This window comes from Eptatretus burgeri, chromosome 1 (assembly GCF_056783735.1).
Source record: "Eptatretus burgeri isolate ZD-2024b chromosome 1, Ebu_testis_v1, whole genome shotgun sequence".
Taxonomy (NCBI): domain Eukaryota; kingdom Metazoa; phylum Chordata; class Myxini; order Myxiniformes; family Myxinidae; genus Eptatretus; species Eptatretus burgeri.
This window is the reverse complement of record NC_140961.1, coordinates 114,297,784-114,320,280: the sequence shown is the minus strand read 5'-3', so window position 1 is coordinate 114,320,280 and position 22,497 is coordinate 114,297,784. Positions and strand designations below refer to the sequence as shown.

The 22,497-nt window shown below is 45.4% G+C and overlaps 2 protein-coding genes across 3 annotated transcripts in view; one reads left to right on the top strand and one right to left on the bottom strand.

Moving 5' to 3' along the window:
* Positions 1 to 4,531: 4,531 nt before the first annotated feature.
* Positions 4,532 to 9,443, bottom strand: FICD (FIC domain protein adenylyltransferase). Its single transcript, XM_085895612.1, has 4 exons — positions 9,065 to 9,443; positions 6,903 to 7,204; positions 6,261 to 6,596; positions 4,532 to 6,022 (listed from the first exon to the last, which is right to left on the bottom strand). Exons 1-4 carry the CDS (start codon positions 9,258 to 9,260, stop codon positions 5,567 to 5,569), a joined length of 1,290 nt encoding a protein of 429 aa, XP_085751738.1. The 5' UTR covers positions 9,261 to 9,443; the 3' UTR covers positions 4,532 to 5,566.
* Positions 9,444 to 10,730: 1,287 nt separating this feature from the next.
* Positions 10,731 to 22,497, top strand: part of POLR2K (RNA polymerase II, I and III subunit K) — a 37,587-nt gene continuing 25,820 nt past the window's right edge. The window contains exon 1 of one of the 2 annotated variants that reach the window (XM_085895633.1): positions 10,731 to 10,877. The gene's annotated coding sequence lies outside the window, so the exon portion shown is untranslated. Of the gene's footprint in view, positions 10,878 to 14,288; positions 14,354 to 22,497 lie in introns of those variants that run through there. The other variant, XM_085895640.1, reaches the window with a different exon arrangement.

Genomic DNA, 22,497 nt, shown 5'->3' with positions numbered 1-22,497 from the left:
GCATCCATTATACAGTGGTTCCCAGACAGTTATTTCATTAATATACGTAGAGATAGTCCATTCCTTCTTGTCTAATGGGTCAGACGGGAGTGTGTTGTGTGGATCTCATAGTTAAGTCTGATTATATCTCAAACTTCATCCCTATGCCTTTTCTCTTATTCCTGAGGTAAATCCAAGCCGCGGCCGCCTGTAAAAGTCACGGCTGCGCCCTTCACTGTAAGAAGGTGTCCTTGCGAAGGCCAGCAGGCACTGCCCTCGGACAGCCACCTGTAAAAAACTGCGGCCGCACCCTTCGCTGTAAGAAGGGGTCCTCACAAAGGCCAGTCATGGAAAAACAACACACCAAATGCCAATGCCGTACAGTCCGCACGTGGTGCATTCTTTTCAATCCAAATCTCCATCTAAAACATATCTGTACTCTTTTTCCATCCAAGTCTACATCTAATAATTATATCCAATCTTTTCACTCAATTCCTGACACAGATCAGGGCTGGCATCGCGCACACCACCGCTTTTGATAAATGACTGCATGCTCAATGGTGGCGGGCCCACGTACAGCCCCGGGGTAATTTGTTATCGTACACAGAGCACGATAAGAATAGCATACATCTTGTTCGGGTCTGCACATGGGTTTACCATATCATCTTACTGTTGATCGTTGCTGATCACCGCAGCTGCGGATGTCTCCCGCGGATGGTGGACATCCTCTCGCCTCTCCGCCCGGCGAGGCTGTTGCCAGGTGGAGGCGTGCTGTGCGGCTTGGGCCGCATGGCTTACGGACAGGCAGCGCATCGACCAGCGCTGACCGCCGGTCGATTCGTGTCACGGTGTTACGAGCAAGATGATTCCGCAGCTTGGAATCATCTTTCCAGATGTAAAGTGGAACCGCTTCCGGCCATCGCGGCTCGGCAGTGTGCTGGTCAGGGCCCAACGAGAGTGCCCAATTTGGTGACGACATCGCTTCGGGTCATCGCCCCCCCCCCGCACCACAGGGTCGAAAAAAGGACGAGTCGCGGGACCATCTGAGCGTTCCCCGTCTGCTGGTGGTTTTCTGTCCCTGCTCATCGCTCCTGGTACCTGTCGGCTCGTCCTGCTCTCTGTCTGGCCTGCGATCGACAATCCGCCCATTCGCCTGCTGACTGCCCTTCTTCACCAACTTACCGCTGACTCCACCCATCCACCCACCCACCTGATCCTGCCTGCCACTACGACCAATCGCTTTTGACTCCGCCTTTCTCCACCCATTGGCTTATGACTCCACCCAAAGTCCTTCCTCCACGCCTGACTGTCGCACCCCATTCGTTGCACGAAGTGGGAGACGACGCACCAGCTGTCAGGGAGGTATTGCCCAGCGGAGCATCCCGCCAAAACGTACTGTTGGCATGGTCGGTCAATCGTGCAAGGTATTGAGAGACCGTTAGCCTCAGCTCCTCCTTTTTCTCTTCATTGGGGTGTGTGTGTGTGTGTGTGTGTGTGTGTGTGTGTGTGTGTGTGTGTGTGTGTGTGTGTGTGTGTCATGGCACCTGTCCTTATTTAAATTAAGAGTGTAGAAGAATTACATCGGGATAACTCTGCTGTCTGCTTTGGTAAGTTGCTTGTATTATTGCCACACCACCCTTTTCCTGCTGCTCACACACAATAAAAACTATTAATTGTGCCACATACCTTTTCTCACCTGCCTGTTAATAAATCCTTTGTGGAAATGTTCCCAGCTCATTTTTGTCTTTTCTTTCATTGATCCAGCATGATCCGTATCCTAACTTAGCCGGGTCTTTCTTCCCAACGTTCCGTTCCTTTAGCCGGTACGTCCTTGGCAGTGTTGCTCGGCTGCATCTGATCCGGTAAGGTGATACGGTTCGGACAAGGCGTACCGAGGGCGTGTCCCCTCTGGTAATTAGGTCACGTGATTCATTAGGTAACCCGGTTCACCTATAGACAGAAGACCTGAGGTCACGTGGTTGAGTTACTGGCATTCACGGTCGGTTAGCGACCCGCTGCGTCATGGGAGTTATCCATGTGCGACGGCCTGCAATTCCGGGGAGTCTGGTGGGAGCCGAGATAGCTTCCCCCCTGGTGGTCTTCTCACCCGACCCCCGGCCGCAACTATATATATTATATATATATATATATATATATATATATATATATATATATATATATATATATATATATATATATATATATATATATATAATATTGTTCGGTTTGTGGGGTAGATGGAGGAATTTCATAGTAAAGGTAGGATTGTATGGTGTAGCATGGTCCGAGGATGAGGAGGAGACATCTCGATGTAAATAAAGTGGGGTAAACTGTCAGCTTAAGATTGTTACATGTCACATGGGGGGGGGGGGGGCATGTTGCTGTGTTAATTACTTGGGGCTTAAAGCTAATTTCTCCCAGTATGTGATTGTGCCATGACCTTTTCCTATGTTTTTGCATTTATAAACCGGCCATAAAAAGTAACGATGCTTCAACAACAACTGGCACCCCACGCCCTGAGGCTTTGGATTGGTCGGTGTGACGTGAGAGAAGAGGGCATGATCAGGGAGAGCAGACAGTTGGTGTGAGGAAGACGATGGAGATCGAGGGTCTCGTTGGCTGGCTTTTCTTCGACGCGATGAAGAAGACTGCGTGATTTTTGTGTTCGTGCTGTGTGAATTTTCCCGTGTGCTGGAATAAGATGCTAGCCATTACTGTTTGGCTGAGTCGCGAAGATGTACATTTAATGAGAATAAAAAGAAGAAGAAGAAGAAGAAGAAGAGGAGCACGTTTCTCAGTGACAACTCAGCGTTATCCCGTTGCATGTTTGAGGAAGAAGGTGAGCCCTGGTTGTGAGCGGACTCGGTGCTTCGAGAGGAACAGTGTGGCAAGTTCATTCATGAAAAGAAGCTGCATGGCGGTTTCTGGGCCCTGGCATTGAATACCGCTGCATGGATTATCTCACATATGTCTCCCGCCCAGAGAGTGATGACTTTGCACCATTTTGGGTGCGGTTTCCCGCCCAGTGACGACACGGTTTGATCGCCAAGCTCCAAAAAGGATCATCTCTGGCCACACAGCTCAGTGCCAGGATAAAGGGAGGGATTTCATTGTTCCCCTTGTCTGTATTTGAGTCTGTGTGGAGATGTCTCAAAATTAGCTTTAGTTTCCCTCATGGTTTTATCACACGTTGATTTATTCCCAATATATATATATATATATATATATATATATATATATATATATATATATATATATATATATATATATATATATATATATATATATATATTGGATCTATGTTCATTAAACCCTTATTTATTAAATTTGCATGTGTCTGTCTATTCGTCGTGGGTATGAGTATAAACCCTCAAGCTTCCGTCTGGTCCACACCTTTGCTGCCCTCCATCCCGCATGCGTTTGAATCTCCAAGGATTACGTGTTCGCCTGCCCGACCGGGTCAGTGTTAACCCCCCTATATAAGAAAATAAATATATATATATATATATATATATGTTATACACACAACGTGGAACCCCGACTTTCACAGATGTGATAACCACGGATTCACGGTTGATAAAATGTAACCTGCTTCTCCATTCTCAGCCTGCACTTTGTGTATTCACAGTTTTCTTGGGCACAAATAACCGTCTACCACCAGCACCATGTGCACCTCCCACAATCTCCTACCAGCCACACACACTAAACGACGCACACATAACACATCTTACGGATGTAAATAAACACTCATTTTACTCTGCTCACATGCAGCGAATTTCATCTCCCTACACCTTATATTATTGTTATTTAAAAAAGCGTTTCTGTACACCACCGTTTATGCTCAGTTTGCAAGTCACCATGTTCAATTCCCATGGAAGAGACGTCATCATTACTCTTTTATGGAAAATGTTTTTGGAGTTTTTTTTTATCCTCAAAAATAGAACGTCGTGAACACACAGTCTTGTGACTTGTTAAAATACTGGCCTTTAAAACCCTTCTTATATCATCATTATGAAGGGGGACAGACATACACACTGTGTTTTATATTATTAAGGCTAATGCTGTCTGTCTGTCCCACCCTTTAAAACGGAAATGCTCCTCGGGAGTAAAAATTAAGTCAAAGTTGCTTCAAATTAATCCATACCTCCGCAAAAATTGTAATTTTTTTCAATCAGACAAAAATAAATTGAACCCGCGTGGTGTACAGAAAAGACCACTGCCTCGATCACTCCAGAAAAAAATTTATTCCCTGTTAAGAAATATTTTATCCTACTATTTTGAGCTCTTTCAAGCAGGTGCACTTTCAATGGTGAAGAAACACTAAAATTTTTTTTTATCAGATTCGGATTTGGATCTTCTCCAATATTGAATCAATTCTTCCTTGTCACACACCCAACGTGTCCACCAAGTTTCGTCCAAATCCGTCCCCAACTTTTTGACATATCCTGCACACAGATGGACAGAGAGGGGTGAAAATATAACCTCCTTCACCTTTGGTGGCGGAGGTAATAAAGGCAACAAACGTGAGGAAAATAACGTAGTCACAAACATCATCATTCGTACTTTTTATTTTTTGACTTTTCACCAAGATAGTGGGACACGTTCAAGAAAAAATGCATGTTTGCACCGAAGAGTAATCGTCATTTTGCGGCTTGTGGCATAGTAGTGCAAGTTATTTGGTAAGAATATGCGGTGCAATGGTGTATGTACTTACCTGCAATATTATGGATTGCATTACTACCATTTTATCTCCCCAAACAATAACATTTCTGACGAGAAGGGCACTCAGTAGATCGCATACCTCCACCAAATAATGTCTGATCCACGAGAACATGTTGGGCCCAATACATTTTTGAAACATCGTGCTATATAATCGTTTTTGAACCTTATCTCTCGATGGTGAAGAATCACTTTAAAAATTAAATAATTCTTGTATCCAGATCAGGATCCGGATCTTCACTAAAATCGAAACAATTCGGCGTAGTTACACTCCCAACCTGTCCACCAAGTTTCGTCTGAATCCGTCCACAACTTTGAGATATCCGACACACACACAAGGATGAAAACATAGCCTCGTTCACCTTTGGTGGTGGAGGTAAAAATGGCATGGATAGAAAGTGGAATCATTTTGAAATGCAAATTGATGCGTTTCAAATTTCACACAACATGGTGCATGATAAAGCACTGCTTTTATCACACAGCGTCAAGCGACTACATTGATGTGTTGAGAAACAATTTTATACCGTATTGTATAATTCGCATGTTTTTCTTCCGGCCATATACCGGACATTTCAGCAAGGTCAAAGCACATTCCCAAAATTATGAAAGTAGATTAAATACATGATGTGGAAATAAAAGCAACGAATGTTTGAAACCAAGCTGCAAGCACTGTTGGAATCCAAATATAAAGCGTTGCTTCGTTAGGATTCTTTGCCCATAAAGATAACAGGAAAAACAATTTTTGTGTGGTTCCATTAGGAGCAATTGGTATTTAAGTATCCAGGACACCAGAGACCCAATGCGACTCGTATGATTAAAATATATAATCCAAAGGGGGTTATGCGATGCGTTTCCTTGGAAGAAAAAGTTAATTTTGCACAAGGACAGCACTAATTGGATTTGAGAGGGGCAAACCGGATTCAACCATTCCATCCCCACTGAGTGCGGAGCGTGGCTGCCCGGAGACGGCGACAAGGTAACGATCCAGCGTGGCCTCGGCACAGCGTCCCACAAAACGTACGAAGGGGCGCACGTCACCTGCATTGGCAGCTTCCAACGTGGCGTAATACTCTGCACGCTGCTCAGCACGCACGGTGACAGGAGGATACTCAGCTTGCATCAGCAGAAAGTTCATGAGCAAACGAGCAGTGCGTCCGTTGCCGTCATTGAACGGGTGGATGTACACAAGGCGATAATGAGAAAGGGCACCAAGCTCTACAGGATGCAGACTAGCAGCTTCTTCAGAGGCCAACCACTGCGTAAGTTCCTCCACCAGACCGGGAACAGCGTCGGCAGGGGGTGGAATGTGACGCCCGACATAAACCTGCACGTGTGCACCAAAATACAAGGCCCGCATGATATCCAACACAAATGAGAATGTAGTTCAGGAATTAAAAAAAAACTAATAAATCTGAAAGTTATGGTGAGTGTGTGGTTCTGTGGATAAAAGTGTCACCTTCCAAAATAAAAAAAATAAAAATTCTTGTTCCTTTAGAAATGTAGTGTTTAGATTTTTGCAACACAATGTCATTTCTTTTGCGCCCATAAGATGTTTGCATTACCTGACCACGACGAAACCGGCCAGCCTCGGCAGGGTCGACAGGACCCAGCACACGCCGATGGATTTCCAAAATGTCCAAAGGCGTAACAGGGCCCAAATGTGCTGCCAAAGTGGCATTTATGAAAGTCATTGCGGCGTCAATACCGAGTACCTCATTTTGCTCGCTCAGTGAGCGTCCGCAAACTGCCCTACGAGTCTGCAGAATGCGACGAATCTCAGGCAAGCTAAGTGTGTTTCCTTCCAGTGCGACAGTGTGGTACACGTGTTGGTAATAGCTCTCACGTGCGACGCGCCGCAGCACAAAGCTTCCTGGAGGGATGGACAACAACCGTTTCACCTGCAGAAGAGGGGTTTGTGGGGTGACGGATGTAGGTGGTGTTTATCCATACTCTCGTTTAAATGCTGAATGTTAAGCCAGGAAGCAGCACGGACCATTTTTTTATTAATCCTTGTTAAGATTCAGCAAGGATCAGATTCAAACTGCCAAACTACCACATTCACAGTCAACACTCAAACCACGACACCACAGATTTAAATTAAAAATCCCAGCCTGCTTAAAAATCAGTGCCCACTACAATGATGGAGTATTGTGGGAAGGGTACACACGCTCACAGCTGCAATGAAACAGAAATGGAGGACTCACCTTATTGTCAATGGAGTCCAACTGCTGCCTGTCGATTCCCTCCACCACAGTGGAAGTGCGTACACGGTTATCCAATGCTCCATGGTGGCACGGAGCAAGCGCTAGAGCACGGGTGTACAATCGATCGGCTTGTAACACCTCCTGCTCTTCCTCCAAAAACATGCCATACTCGTTCAGAATGTCTGGTGAGTCCGGTTCCATATGAAGGGCGTGGAGGAAGAGCCGCTGCGCCTTGGTGCGTTTTCCAGCATGCTTCATCTCAAGGGCCTGCCGTAGGGCAGCCCGTGCCTCCACCGATGAACCTGGAGGTGACAAGAAAAGCATTAAATACAAATTCATGTTTTGAACATGCCAACAGTACTTGCATTACATGGTATTATTAACACAAACAAAAACGTGTTGTGGGTTCACTTCACAAGTGGTTTAAATGTCAGAACTTATGAAATCTGGTTCCAGCACAATATCATTAAAATACGAACGACTAATTCATCTATCGAGACCATACTCTGTGCAGAGCGTTGGTGCTGCCGAAACAGTCTCCTGGGCTATTGGGCACAATCCTGGACGGGTCGCCACTCTGATGCAGGATACTCGAATGGCTCAATCGTCCAAGCATGCTGGTACTCATTTTGCCGACCTCAGAAGGATGACAGGCAGAATCAACCCCACCTGGTATTAATTCAACAGCCGAGGGGGATTTGAAATCGGGACCCGAGGATCCCAAGCCCACCACCTGAACCATTAAGCCAACACCAGGCATCAACTACTAATAATACTATCTAATGGCCCCAAGTGATCTCACATATTTGTGGGGTAGGCTGAGGGGGAATCCAGACTCGTTGCTAAAATGGTTAGAGCATCCGCTCCCAGTCTGGGAGGTCAGTGGTTCAAACCCCATCCGGGTCATACCAAACACTTTTTAAATGGTTCGTGCTGCTTCCTTGTTTGATGCTCAGCACATGTACGGGGAGGAGGAAATTCCTCCTTAGGAAATGCTCCGCTGAATACGGTGAGAAATGCTGCGCAATTGTTATGACGTCGCTGGAACTCAGACGCAGAGTGTTCCCGGAAGTGACGGCATTCCCATCAATCTCATTGCGTGTGTGTGTGTGTGTGTGTGTGTGTGTGTGTGTGTGTGTGTGTGTGTGTGATTGTTCAGCTCCACCATGAGCCTTAGATGCTGTATATATTTTTAAAAATTAAATTAAATTTTAACCAGAGTTGGTGTCAAAGCCACCCAATGCTCGCCTGTTTATACATTTATCGTTTTTAAAAGACTAGTCTAATAATATTTTTTATAAAGCATTGCAGTGAAGTCTGATCCAAATAATTTTAAAGCAATTTATGTATTTGTATATTGTAATCAGTAAAAAATAGTGTGGTAGATAAAAACATTAGAAAGGAAATAACTTGCACCAAAAACTTTAACATTTTCACGCACACGCAGTGGGTATCGCTATAGCTCCCTGTTCTTCGAACAGGCGAGCTAAAAAAATGAGCTTGCCAGGAATGCTATTTGAGTGAGTGTGATTTGGACAGAAATTAACAAATTATTCAATGTGATCACTCACCTACTTTTTGCAAAAGATACCGTGGGATCTTTTTCGTGGACCAACTAATGCTGACAGACGGAACACCCCAGCTGACACTGACACACACACACACACACACACACACACACACACACACACACACACACACACACACACACACACACACACACACACACACACACACACACACACACACACACACACACACGTCCCGTCCTGCCTGCGAAACACCAGAAAGACGGTTTCTCGCTGGGTCGAGCTTCAAACCAAGGACCCAAGACCAGACGAGACCGTTCAGTGGTAACTGTCGACCCACAAGGCTGACTTTACAAAGCAGGAAACCCCCACAACCGTTCGGTATGAAGATTCTTCGATTTCCCATCAGGAGTGCTGCCAGGAGGGTTCCCCCAAATGTCGCCCTGTTACAGGACATCGAGTCGGCGTGGGTTCGCATCTCGCTCTGAACTACAACCTCAAGAGATGTCCGTCAGCCCACTCGGGGCTTTCTAAATGTTGATGTGAGAAATTATGTCCATCATCCTCATCACCATCATCACCGCAATCATCAACATCATCATTATCACCATCATCATCATCATCATCACGTACCAACATACGGCGAAGAGCGGGTCTCGGGCGGGACAAGGACCGTGTGGTCGAGAAGCGCTTGACTCGGTGGTCGCTGTGGTAGCTTTCGTAGGGCCGTCAGTATCAAGACGCCGACTACCGGGATAGCCAGCCACATCGCTCGGCCATCGAGCCATGATGCCTGGCGAAGCGGTTTCTTGGTCTCTGTGGCCGTCATGGGCTACATGGCAATGGTCACCGCATAGGTTGACAAATGCACATTCAGAAGAAGAAGAAGAAGATTACGACGATGAAGAGAGAGAGAGAAAACTTGAGAATGTTGGTTAGATCGATGTAACTAAAGCAAGAACGTCAAATAGGAAACGGAACAACGTGAGCAGGAAGTGGACTGTGATGATGTCATTACGCTTGACGTGGAAATCGGAGCAACGTGAGCAGGAAGTGGACTGTGATGATGTCATTACGCTTGACGTGGAAATCGGAGCAACGTGAGCAGGAAGTGGACTGTGATGATGTCATTACGCTTGACGTGTGAAATCGGAAATCTGAACAACGTGAGCAGGAAGTGGACTGTGATGATGTTATTAGGCTTGACGTGTGAAATCGGAAATCTGAACAACGTGAGCAGGAAGTGGACTGTGATGATGTCATTACGCTTGACGTGGAAATCGGAGCAACGTGAGCAGGAAGTGGACTGTGATGATGTCATTACGCTTGACGTGTGAAATCGGAAATCTGAACAACGTGAGCAGGAAGTGGACTGTGATGATGTCATTACGCTTGACGTGTGAAATCGGAAATCTGAACAACGTGAGCAGGAAGTGGACTGTGATGATGTCATTACGCTTGACGTGGCAAATCGGAACAACGTGAGCAGGAAGTGCATTGTGATGATGTCATTACGCCAGTTCCATCTCATTCCGGACAAGCCTGTCTGTTGTGGACTTAACTATCCATCTTTGACAAACAACGTCATTATTAGATGAAAATCCACAATATGACTTTATATCATTTCTTGCTGATGTGAGTGGAAAGTAATTTGGTTTCGTTTACCAAAGGAATTATTATTTAAGAACGAATATATCTCAACTCGGGAGAGTTATTATCTTTGTGCGATGGGGGTTGTAATTTTACACGAATTACTCGATTAACAAAGTTCGAGTGTGTTGAATGAGGATATTCATTGAAACGACCGGCCCAGTACAAATGAGACGGTGCTACTCGATCCTCCTTTCATTCCCGATGGAAACGTCATTCTCTGAACACCCGTTAGCAAGCGGCTTGCTCAATTCAAAGCGTACAAGCAAAAGCACCCATAACGGGAACGGAACTCCCGCCAAAACACCGCTTTAACAGCATGCGGTCTCCATGGAAACAGTGCTATCGTGGTGCTCGAGCAAAATACTGTCCGGGCGGTCGTTTTCAGTTTCACTTTAATCGGATTTAATTAAACATTTAAAAATTTTCTGCTCGATTAAAAAAGATAATTTCTGCGCTATTATTTTGAAAATTGTGTGAAGGTAAACATTTGAAAAAGGAAAAATGTAATGAGTGTAGTATATAGACGCTTGTAGGTCTGAGACATTTCGTTCGAAAATTCCACGGCGTGGAATAAATACGTCAGGATGAGCAAGTCACGATCAATGAAACAATAGGAATAAAAAAAAATTCACAAAAATATCCGAACTAAAGCCATCGTGTAATTATGACGACTCCGTTGAAAATAACATTTTTTGGGGGCCGAGTATACCGGAAGTAGTATACGCCCCTCGTTTTATACCGGAAGTCGTGTTCGCCCCTCGTTGTATACCGGAATTGGCTGAATGACATTGCGGTAAGTCGTGTTTTTTTCACGTTGTGAGTGTGTGACCAAGTCGAGACCGTTTTTAATCCATTTTGTCGTCGAGGTTATTTGTGATGCCTGAGCCATTTGTAGTTGTGTGGTTTTTATGCCCAGTTTAACGGGATTATGAGGGGTACGAAAGTAAAAGTAGTCCTTTAGATCTTCCGATCTGCACTGTCTATTCCATGGATGACATTGGGTTGAATTGGTGCTGCATGTTTAGAGGGCTCATGGGTGGAAGGGTTGGCATGCTCTGGGATGCAGATTATTTATTTATTTGTTTCAACGAAGTGGATATTTAGCAGTGTCGGTGGAATGTACCTGAAAAGGGTTACCTGTTGACCCAGCCATATGAATATTAGACCTGATAAGTACGTCATACTTCCCCCATATCTGGTTGTACCATGTATTAGGTATGAATCCTTTGTCGATGAGCAGTCAGGTACACTTTGGTCATTAGATGTGCTCTAATATGGACAGACACTTGTGGGTTGTGGGGTTTGAACGTTTCCCCCTTAAACCAAAAATGCTTCGAAAACATCAACAGACGAGGCTTTTGTGGGGGAAAAAATAAAATTCTCAAAACAAAGTCCATGAGAGTCGACTTCAGGGAGGGGTTGGAATGTTGGTTGGGGGTGGGGGAGAGCACACATGGCAAGTTGGAGTTGACAGGGTTGGTAGGAATCGAAAGCAGATTTTTATTTTATTAATTTATTTTTACCAAACGTGGTTGAAAGCACTTTTTGAGATGTTCTCGGTGACAAAATACACCAGAATACTGCGATAGTCGTTTGTTGATCAGGTGGTCTTGCAGCTGTTCAGACCTCATTTCAAATGTTTACATACCGTTACAGTCGAAGTATGGACTCGTCTCGACGATCATGAAGATCAAACTGCCATGGCCATGACCAAGCGGACGGGTCACTTCACGTGACTGTGCTCGACATTGTATTCTCCACTGGCTTTCTTGGCTTTTCTGACGAGATCTCACAGAGGATCAAACTCGTGACCCGGGCGGAGTTTTTCAGAAGGAGTTGGTTTTGCATATCAGGGGAGCAGGGGACCTCATCTGGTGGTCGTATGGCAGGTTAGCTGCCAGGGTAGCTATCATTTCTTGAAGCGCGACTGTGTCGCTGATGCAGTGCCCCTCTACCAGTACACACACTGGAACTGGTACTCATTTCGCCGACCTCAGAAGGATGACAGGCTGAGTCAACCCCCTGGTGTATTAATTCAGCGTCCGACGGGGCTTGAACTCAGGACCCTATAATCCCAAGCCACCACCCTAACCACTGAGCCAACACCAGGCTTGGACCTCATCTGACAAGCACCCTTGTCTTTTTCTTGATCTTTTTCTTGCAAACTTGAAAGAAGACACATTCCTCTTCAGCATGACTGTGAGGCAGGACAAGTATACGTGCTGAACTACTGTAAAACAGAAGGCCTAATTGTGGCTCCCCATCTGCCCTTCTCATCAATGATACAAGCCTGGTGTTGGCTTAACAGTTAAGGTGGCTGGCTTAAGATCTTAGGGTCTTGAGTTTGAGCCCCTGTCGTTCCATCGAAATAACACCAGGTCGGTTGACTCGGCCTATTCATCATGGTCAGCAAAATGAGTACAAGCTTACTGGTAACAGGGGCACTGCATCAGCGGCACAATTTCCCTTCTCGAAAAATGATGCAACCAGCAGGCACAGGCTGCATACGAAACAACAACAACAACAACAACATAAATGATATCTCATGTCACCAATTACCATTCCAAATTCAAACGGAAATAAACATTAATGAATTGGGATACTGCCCTCCAGCCAATGGAATAGGATGGGATACTGCACCGAACTCAAACCTATTAGCTCTGTCGGTCTTTGTTAGAAGATGGCATCATGTATCCTATTTAATTTTTTTTATGGTTTGAACTTGGTAATTCATTGACACCTTGTATGAGTAAAAACAATCGGAGTCGAATCAAATCCTGCCGTTTAAAATACTCGAAGTATCCTGATAAATATCACCAAGAAGTGGAAGAACGAATTGGAAAGCACAGATCGATTGATTCGTCGTGACGGCAATATGGTCGACGTGATTGGAAGTGAAGTGATACTGCGTGTAGAATCCTGGAGGACGTCGACGTGGATTTCGGTGAGGGAAAGCTCATGACATCACACAGCCACTAGACTAGACACCAGTGACACCTTGCAATGGACTGCAGGTTGCTGCAGGTCTATCAGTCTGTGCGTCAATCATTGTGACTGGAATGGAAGCGAAACATTGCATTTTTGAAATTGATCGCACTTTCCATCCAATAGGGGTTTTGACCACTAAGCACGGGTCTGCGGGTTTTCAGAAACAAAGCGGGTCAAACCCGTTCAAATGACGGTCACTTGCCATCTATGGGAGAGGAGAGGGGACGATCTCTTCAGGAACGGTGGCCTTCTTACTTACTGTTCAAATTTACTTGTGTCGCACCTTTCCTGCGAAGAACCAGGATTGCAGTTTATCACTGAACCAATAATCAAATGCAGGCAACGCAGCAACTGTTGAACTGTATATGAGACTGGAAAGATTATGAGCGGTGCGAATTTGTCGCCACCAAACGCCATCTTGGGAGGCTCACTTGTGGCAGATATATTTTGACTCGCGTGATAAATTCTCGGGAGTTCTTGAATATTGAATGTTAATTTTGAGTTGAAAGTCAAAGTCGATGTGAACACTTTCTCACATAAACATAACGCAACACGGGATGCGGTGAATCGTGCATTGGGAAGATCAACATGGCGGCGTGTACGTAGAAAAGGGTTTGTGTGGTGGCGACACAAAGGTGCGTGCAACGTGAATAGCTATAATCCTTCCAGTCTTGTATACAGTTCAATGACAGCAACCCAAAGGTGAGGATGCTACCTCTGAACTATCTTGTGAGCCCAGCATTAGGGTTAGCATTATACCAGTGAAATTATTGTTCCTGTAATATTTGTTGGTATTTGTCATAGTAGCATTTATTTACAGTACACCAACCAATGAGACATAACCTAAACAATCTTTATCAATAAAATGGTGCTGAGGTTTATGTTGATAGTAACTAATTTACAACTTTTTTATTGATAACTCTTACTCCATCCATCAGGAAGTGATCCAAGCTATACAACATTGGAGTAAGTTAACAGCGGCAAACTTGATAACAATGGCTACCAAGCAAATTGACCAATGGTCATAGTTCATGAACTGGTCACCCTAAAAAGGCGGAGTTGTTACATGTTTTTCAAAACATCCACTTTCCACTTTGACTACAGACCAGAAAAACCACAGATATCTAGATATCTTAGTATAAGAAGAAAGGTAATTTTGTCTAGTTTAATGTGGAAAAAAACAGAAATAAAAATATGCAATAGTTTTTGTGTAACAGGCAAACAAGTCAGGGGTGGACTAAACAGGCAGAGGTGGCGGATGTGGCTGAGACGGCGGATGTGGTGAGTCAAATTTGGAATAAACTGAATTTATTTCAATCAATAAGCTTTAATCTAATATATTTTGTTATTTTTTAGGTGAGTAACACTTGGGACTTGCTGTTGCATGATGCAAAATTGATTATTCAACTCATTATTATTCAGCAAACCCTGACCAATATTTACAAACTCCTAAAAGAGATCTAGTAAATATCTTTACATAGTTATGTATCTAGCAGATTCTCAGGATTAATTTGGCACTTGAATTGTCCAAAACGGCCAAAGGATAACTGATCCACATCCATTTTACTCAGAAAGGGTGAATTTGAGATAAACGCGAAAATGTGTTTTCCTTGTAATGCATTATCCATTAAAGTTCATAATTAAAAATATCATATTCGCCATTAATTAGTGGTTTTTGCTATTTTTTTCACACAAGTGCATGTAGCTTGGTGATGTCTATCAACACAGAGAAATCTAAAAAATTGAATATTTTGACCCTGTAACGCAAATGATGACCAGTTCATGAACTACGACCTCATACAAAATTATTTTGAGAGCATGTCCAACACATCATCCTTTTCTTATTCAACAAGCTCGAATGAGCTAAGATCCTCGTCCTCTTAATGATGACATCATAAAAACGAATATGACGTCATTGTGATGTATCAGGTTTGCGATAAATTATCTGTGCTAATGCCCGGCTTGATTCCCACAAACAAAATTCAAACAGCTTGCCCAGTTTTGGAGATAATGGGATAGGCAATTTCCATTAGCGGCGATATTATGAGGTCAACTTTTTTTCTCGGAAGAATTTCCAAAATCGGAGATGGTTACTGCCTGCGCGTGGCCTTTCTGCATATACATGGCAAGTTTCACGAAGATCCGATGAAAACTCTGGGTTGTGAAACAAAAAATGTCAAAAAATAGGAATGACATCATAGTGATGTATCATATGTGCGGCAATTCATCTCTGCTAATGCCCTGTTCGATTCCCGCAAACAGAATTGAAAAAGCTTGTCTAGTTTCGGAGATAATTTTTTAGGCGATTTCCATAAGCGAAGATATTTTGATGTCAGAGCTTTTTTTTCTCGGAGAAATTTTCAAAATTGGAGAGGGTTACTGTCTGCGCAGGGTATTTGTACATATTGTTACGAATTTGGAATTCAATTGCACACAACATACAGGTTCCCTTAGTCAGCTATGTCGATAAGTGCATGTTCCCAAGATCGCTCACCTTCCATTGTTTAAATGTTTTGAAATTGATTAGATGCGCTGCGGATCGATTTAATAGTTAGGGAGCGAACAATGGAGACGTCCCTCCCCCTCTTCTAAGAAGAGGAAGAAGAACCCTGCGGTGACGTCAACAACTCCCTCCCACCCGTGGTTGAGCGGGGAGTGGATCACGAGGGCATGAGTCACGCCGGGTGCGGGGGAGGGGGTGCAAAGGATAAAGAGGACATCTTTGCTTTGTTCAAAAAGAGTCCCGTGGGAGTCCCGTGGTGGGGCTGAGTTCGTGGGAGTCCCGTGGCAGAGTTCGTCAAGAGTCCCGTTCTGAGTCCCGTGTACAGAGTTCGTGTGCTGAGTCCCGTGGGAGGAGTAAGCTTTTTTGCTTCGGAGAGAGCAGTCGTTCAGCCGTCGGTTCCTGCTTGGCTTGAGGCCTTCGGAAGCTTTTTGCTTCGGCTGGTCAGTGATCTTCGGCTGCTGCTTTGTTTTGGAAGGAACTTGAGCCGGTTGTTCGGCTCGAGCTGCGAGTGGAGGCTTCTTCCTCTTCCTCTTGGTTCGTGGAGCTTTTTGTTCTCCATTTTGTTTCCCGGCTTGGTGCGACGCATCGGCCTCTTCTTGGAGTTGGATCCTCGGGGAAGCGACGACCGACAGGAAGGATCGGCGCCTCGTCTCACCGGCACGTGTTGAGAATCGCGGGAGGATTCGCTGGAGCTCGGGAAATATCGCGGCGATTAGATCCAACTCGCTCTCGCTGGAGCCCAGATCCGGACAAGTTGAAGACCACACGAGGTGGAAAGGTTCGAGTCTAGCTCTGAGTTTCAGCTCACCTGTCCTCCGAGCTGGAGCTCGTGATTAAAGGCCTCAGCCATCGTTGTGTGTGTGTGTGTGTGTGTGTGTGTGTGTGTGTGTGTGTGTGTGTGTGTGTGTGTGTGTGTGTTTATGTGTCCGTGGGCCCGTCTAATAAGTCGGAACTGCTGTTAAGTGCAAATGACTGTACATAATAATTAGATGGTTGTAGTTCTTTTGTCGTGCTTTTGTTGCTTGTATAATTGCATACGTGTTTTGCCTAATTTAATTGCAAACGTGTTTCATTATAATAAATGTCCTTGTGTGAATGTAAACCTGCTCGTTGCGTCCATTCCCTCATTGACTGAACATTTCGTGTGTTGGGAGTTAAAAAGCCGTTGGTTTGCCGTAATAGGGGGACATTTAACCGCTTGGAATCGCGCACGGACAGGCTCGCCTCGGCGGTTTGTTCCACACGAGATCCGTTAAGGGTGGAATACCCCATTAGTTGGATCACGTGGGTATTTAGGTAAATTGAAGATTGGCAATCGACCCTACCCCACGTGATCTGCCGATTGACGTATTTCGGTTCTTGTACAAGGACCCGTCGCTCGGAGTTATCCTGGCGGCGAGCTATATTCCGGGCAATCGGTCAGGCCGATTCGACTTGCGGCTCCGTTCAGAGCGGTCGGTTGGCGGCTGACCCCCGGCCAGTAACAATATATTTGCGAAGTTTCAGGAAGTTTCGATGAAAACTGTAGGCTGTGAAACAAATGAAACAAAAAATGTCAAAAAATAGGAATGACGTCATAAAATTGATACGACGTCATAGTGATGTATCATATGTGCGGTAATTCATCTCTGCTAATGCCCTGTTCGATTCCCGCAAACAGAATTCAAAATTTTGCCAAGTTTCGGAGATATTTTTTAGGCGATTTCCATAAGCGCACATATTTTAATATCATAACTTTTTTTGCAGGAGGAATTTTCAAAATCGGACATCGTTAATGTCTGCGCAAGGTATTTTTACATATATATGCCAAGTTTCAGGAAGTTTCGATGAAAACTGTCGGCTGTGAAACAAAAAAGTCCACAAGAACAACAACGTGAGTAAGACTTAGAGATCCTCCACGAGGATCTAAAAATGAAGATACCACCAATGAGTATAACTTTCCAACAGACAATTTTCAGTTTTTGGCATCTTTTTTTAATTGTGCATAGCTGCTTAAGCCTTGCTTGCTGTGCACCTTATTCTAACGCTACCTTTTTTTTGATACACAATCTTCCAAAATACAAGCATATGTATGTATGTATGTATGTATGTATGTATATATATATATATATATATATATATATATATATATATATATATATATGTATATATGTATATATCTTCTTCTTCTTTCGGCTGCTCCCGTTAGGGGTCGCCACAGCGGATCAACCGTCTCCATTTCGCTCTATCCTCCACATCTTCCATTGACACTCCAACCACCCACATGTGCGCCCTCACCGCATCCATGAACCTCTTCCTTGACCTTCCTCTTCTCCTCCTGCCTAGCGGCTCCATCTTCAGCATCCTTCTCCCGATATACTCCGCTTCCCTCCTGTGCACATGTCCAAACCATCTCAATCTCGCCTCTCACTTTGTCTCCAAACCGTCCTACCTGCGCAGTCCCTCTAATATACTCATTCCTTATCCTGTCCATCCTTGTCACTCCCAACGAGAATCGCAGCATCTTTAACTCTGCCACCTCCAGCTCCGCTTCCTGTCTTTTTGTTAGCGCAACCGCCTCCAAACCATACAACATAGCTGGTCTCACTACCGTCTTATATACTTTCCCCTTAACTCTTGCAGCTACCCTTCTGTCACAAATCACTCCTGCAACTCTTCTCCACCCACTCCATCCTGCCTGCACTCTCTTTTTCACTTCTCTCCCACACTCTCCGTTACATTGGACAGTTGATCCCAAGTATTTAAACCCATTCACCTTCCCCACCTCAACTCCTTGCAACCCCACCATACCACCACCCTCCCTCTCATTTACGCACATGTACTCCGTCTTACTCCTACTGACTATCATTCCCCTTCTCTCCAGTGCGTACCTCCACCTCTCGAGGCTCGCCTTGGCCTGCTCCCTACTCTTTCTACAGATCATGATGTCGTCCGCAAACATCATAGTCCATGGAGACTCCAGTCTCATCTCGTCTGTCAACTTGTCCATCACCATTGCAAACAGGAAAGGGCTCAGAGTCGATCCTTGGTGCAATCCCACTTTTACCTTAAACCGGTCCGTCATTCCTACCGCACACCTCACCGCTGTCCCACTGTCCTCATACATATCCTGCACGATCCTCACATACTTCTCCACCACTCCCAACTTCCTCATACAATGCCCCAACTCCTCTCTTGGCACCCTATCATAAGCTTTCTCTAAATCCACAAACACACAATGTAACTCCTTCTGGCCTTCCATATACTTCTCCATCAACATTCTCAAAGCAAACATCGCATCAGTGGTGCTCTTTACTGGCATAAACCCATATTGCTGCTCACAAATCGTCACCTCTCTTCTCAACCTCGCTTCCACGACTCTTTCCCACAACTTCATGGTGTGGCTTAACAACTTTATCCCTCTGTAATTTCCACAGCTCTGCACATCACCCTTGTTCTTGAAAATCGGAACCAGTACACTTGATCTCCACTCTTCCGGCATCCTCTCACTTTCCAAGATTTTATTAAACAATCTGGTTAACAACCCCACTGCCGTCTCTCCTAAGCACTTCCATGCCTCCACTGGTATGTCATCTGGGCCAACCGCCTTTCCACTTTTCATCCTCTTCATAGCAGTCCTCACCTCATCCTTACTTATCCACCCCACTTCCTGATTCACTATCTCCACCTCTTCCAACCTTCTCTCTCTCTCATTTTCTTCTTTCATCAGCTCCTCAAAGTACTCCTTCCACCTTCTCAAGACACTCTTCTCGCTCGTCAGCACATTCTCATTTACGTCCTTTATCACTCTCACCTGCAGCACATCCTTCCCCAGCTCGGTCCCTCTGTCTTGCCAATCGGTATAAATCCTTTTCCCCTTCTTTTGTATCCAACTTCTCATACAGCTCGTCATATGCCCTTTTCTTAGCCTTTGCCACCTCTCTCTTTGCCTTTCGCCGCCACTCCTTGTACTCCTACCTACTTTCTTCATCTCTCTGACTATCCCACTTCTTTTTCGCCAACCCCTTCTTCCTTATACTTTCCTGGACTTCCTCGTTCCACCACCAAGTCTGCTTATCTTCCTTCCTCTGTCCAGATGTCACACCCAGTACCTCCCTCACCACTTCTGCTGAAGTTGCCCAATCATCCCACCCATCTTTACCACCATCCAACACCTGTCTCGCCTCCTCCCTAAATTCCACGCAACAGTCTTCCTCCTTCAGCTTCCACCATCTGGTCCTTGGTTCAGCCTTCACTCTCTTCCTCAACCTCACCTCCAGAATCATCCTACAGACCACCAATCGTTGCTGTCGAGCTACACTCTCCCCTGCCACCACCTTACAGTCTCTAATCTCTTTCAGGTTGCATCTCCTGCTTGAGATGTAATCCACCTGTGTGCATTTTCCTCCACTCTTGTACGTCACCTTGTGTTCCTCCTTCTTCTTGAAATATGTATTTACCACTGCCATTTCCATTCTTTTTGTAAACTCTCCCACCATTTGCCCTTCCACATTTCTCTTGTTGAGACCGTACCTACCCATCACCTGCTCATCCTCTTTATTCCTTCCCCAACATGCCCATTGAAATCTGCTCCAATCACCACTCTTTCATCCTTGGATACACTCTCCACCACTTCATCTAACTCACTCCAGAAATCTTCTTTATATTCCATCTCACACCCCATATGTGAGGCATATGCACTAATGACATTCATCATCACCCCTTCAATTTCCAACTTCACACTCATCACTCGGTCAGACACTCTCCTCACCTCCAATACCCTCTTGACATAATCTTCCTTCAGGATTACCCCGACACCATTTCTCCTCCCATCCACACCATGGTAGAACAGTTTGAAACCACCTCCAATGCTCCTAGCCTTACTCCCCATCCACTTGGTCTCTTGTACACACAGTTTGTCCACCTTTCTTCTCTCCATCATATCAGCCAACTCTCGCCCTTTGCCAGTCATCGTCCCAACATTCAGAGTTCCAACTCTCACCTCCACACTTCTACCCTTCCCCCTCTCCCACTGCCTCCGGACTCGCCTTCCCCGTCTCCTTCTCCACCTTCGCCCAGCAGTAGCACAATTTCCACTGGTGCCCTGCTGACCACCGGTACCGGTAGCGGTCGTTAGTAACCCGGGCCTCGACCGATCTGGTATGGAAATTCGTTTTGTTGTCCGCACAATGATTTGACATTGGTTTTTACGCTGGATGCCCTTCCTGACACAACCCTGGTCACCTCTTACGACACAGGGATATGGTACACCTGTTTTGACCGGGGTATACACCAGCCCAGTACACTGGTACTCATTTTGCCGACCTCGGAAGGTTGACAGGCTGAGTCAACCCCCTGTTGTATTAATTCAGTGGCCCAACGGGGCTTGAACTCAGGACCTTTTGGATCCCAAGCCGCTTCCCTAACCACTGCGCCAACACACCAGGCTTTTTATATATATATATATATATATATATATATATATATATATATATATATATATATATGTATATATATATATGTATATATATATATGTATATATATATATATATATATATATATATATGTATATATATATGTATATATATATATATATATATATATATATATATATATATATATATATATATATATATATATACATATATATATATACATATATATATATAGTTACGGCTGTGGCAATTCACAAACCACCATTCAGGGCCCGTAGGTGAGATATCTCTAAGTACATGTGTAGTTAGCCCCAAACCGTTGTATAGAGCGAATTTATGTGATTATGCGACACTTTCAGATAGCTGTTTTTCTGTTCTATCTTTATTTTGAACCAACCACATCTCAACCGCCATCACACAACAACCACCACGCCAGCCATCGTCACCAACTGCAACCACGCTCCAACCCTCGGACAAGAACAACAACGCCAACAGCCACGACCTTTACCTTCACAAATCAATCCCGCAAACATCGCATTACCACCATTCTCAAACGGCACCATAACCATCAAACCACCACCGAAAACCCTCCACCACCTTCACCTCTCTCCTCCTATGGCCATTCCCGCACCACCTGTGAACACTGAGCGTTGGGCTGTCTCGGGCTCGTTCAGCGATACGCACCGAGCCGCGAGCGCAAATAGCGGGCTTTCCGAGGAAAATTCGGATCACAAACGCTACACGCCCACTTTCCTCCGTCCAATTAGCAAGCGCGGAACGGCTTGGCCCCGCCTCCAGGCACGTCTGTGTGAAATTGATATATGCAAATTCTCGGATCAGGGGAGATTCACGCCCCCTTTCCTCTGACCAATTGGCGAGCGTGGCTCCGCCCCCGAGGTCATCCTGATCCGGATATTTACATATTAGCTGCTCCTGTCAGCCTATACAACGGTGAGCGCAAGGCGAATCAGGGCAGAAAGAGTGAGTCGAGTTTTTGGTTGGAGAGCAGAGTCGAGTCAGGTAGCGAAGTCATCGGTGAGGCAGGAAGAGTTGGGTTCTGGAGTCGGCGGAGAAGAGTTGTGGGAAGAGGCCAAGGAGCTCGGGTCCGAGGCGAGAGGGACGGTGGTTGGCGACGAGGTTGTGGTGTGGGATCGCTCATCGCGGGACCCAAGCCAGCCAGCCATTCTCCTCCCCCAGGGCATCAACAATTCCCCCTTTCCCCCGCGCTGAGATAGTGCAACAAGGGGCCCCCGTTCCCACCCCACTCCAAACGTCGTGCCAACGAAACCCGCCAAGGAGCATGGAGTTGGGGCACAGCCACGCCGCCAAATCTGCGGCTTGTCCGCCAACGTGTCACGAGGACGCGGGTAGGACCCCTCTGGTCTTGCGGGCCTGGCCGCTCCTTCAGGTCACGCGCGCATATTGGCCTACAGGCCCGTCACCCCCTTGTCTATGAGCGTGGCTTCTTTCCTTTGCTTTTGAGTAAATGTGTGTTGGCGCCGTCTGT

Excerpts from the sequence above, each read along its gene's own strand:
- FICD (XM_085895612.1), bottom strand. The coding sequence starts at position 9,260 with ATGACGGCCACAGAGACCAAGAAACCGCTTCGCCAGGCATCATGGCTC. Across the intron at positions 6,597-6,902 it reads TGGACTCCATTGACAATAAG|GTGAAACGGTTGTTGTCCAT; the intron begins GTGAGTCCTCCA and ends CCTCTTCTGCAG. Across the intron at positions 6,023-6,260 it reads GCCGGTTTCGTCGTGGTCAG|GTTTATGTCGGGCGTCACAT; the intron begins GTAATGCAAACA and ends GCACACGTGCAG.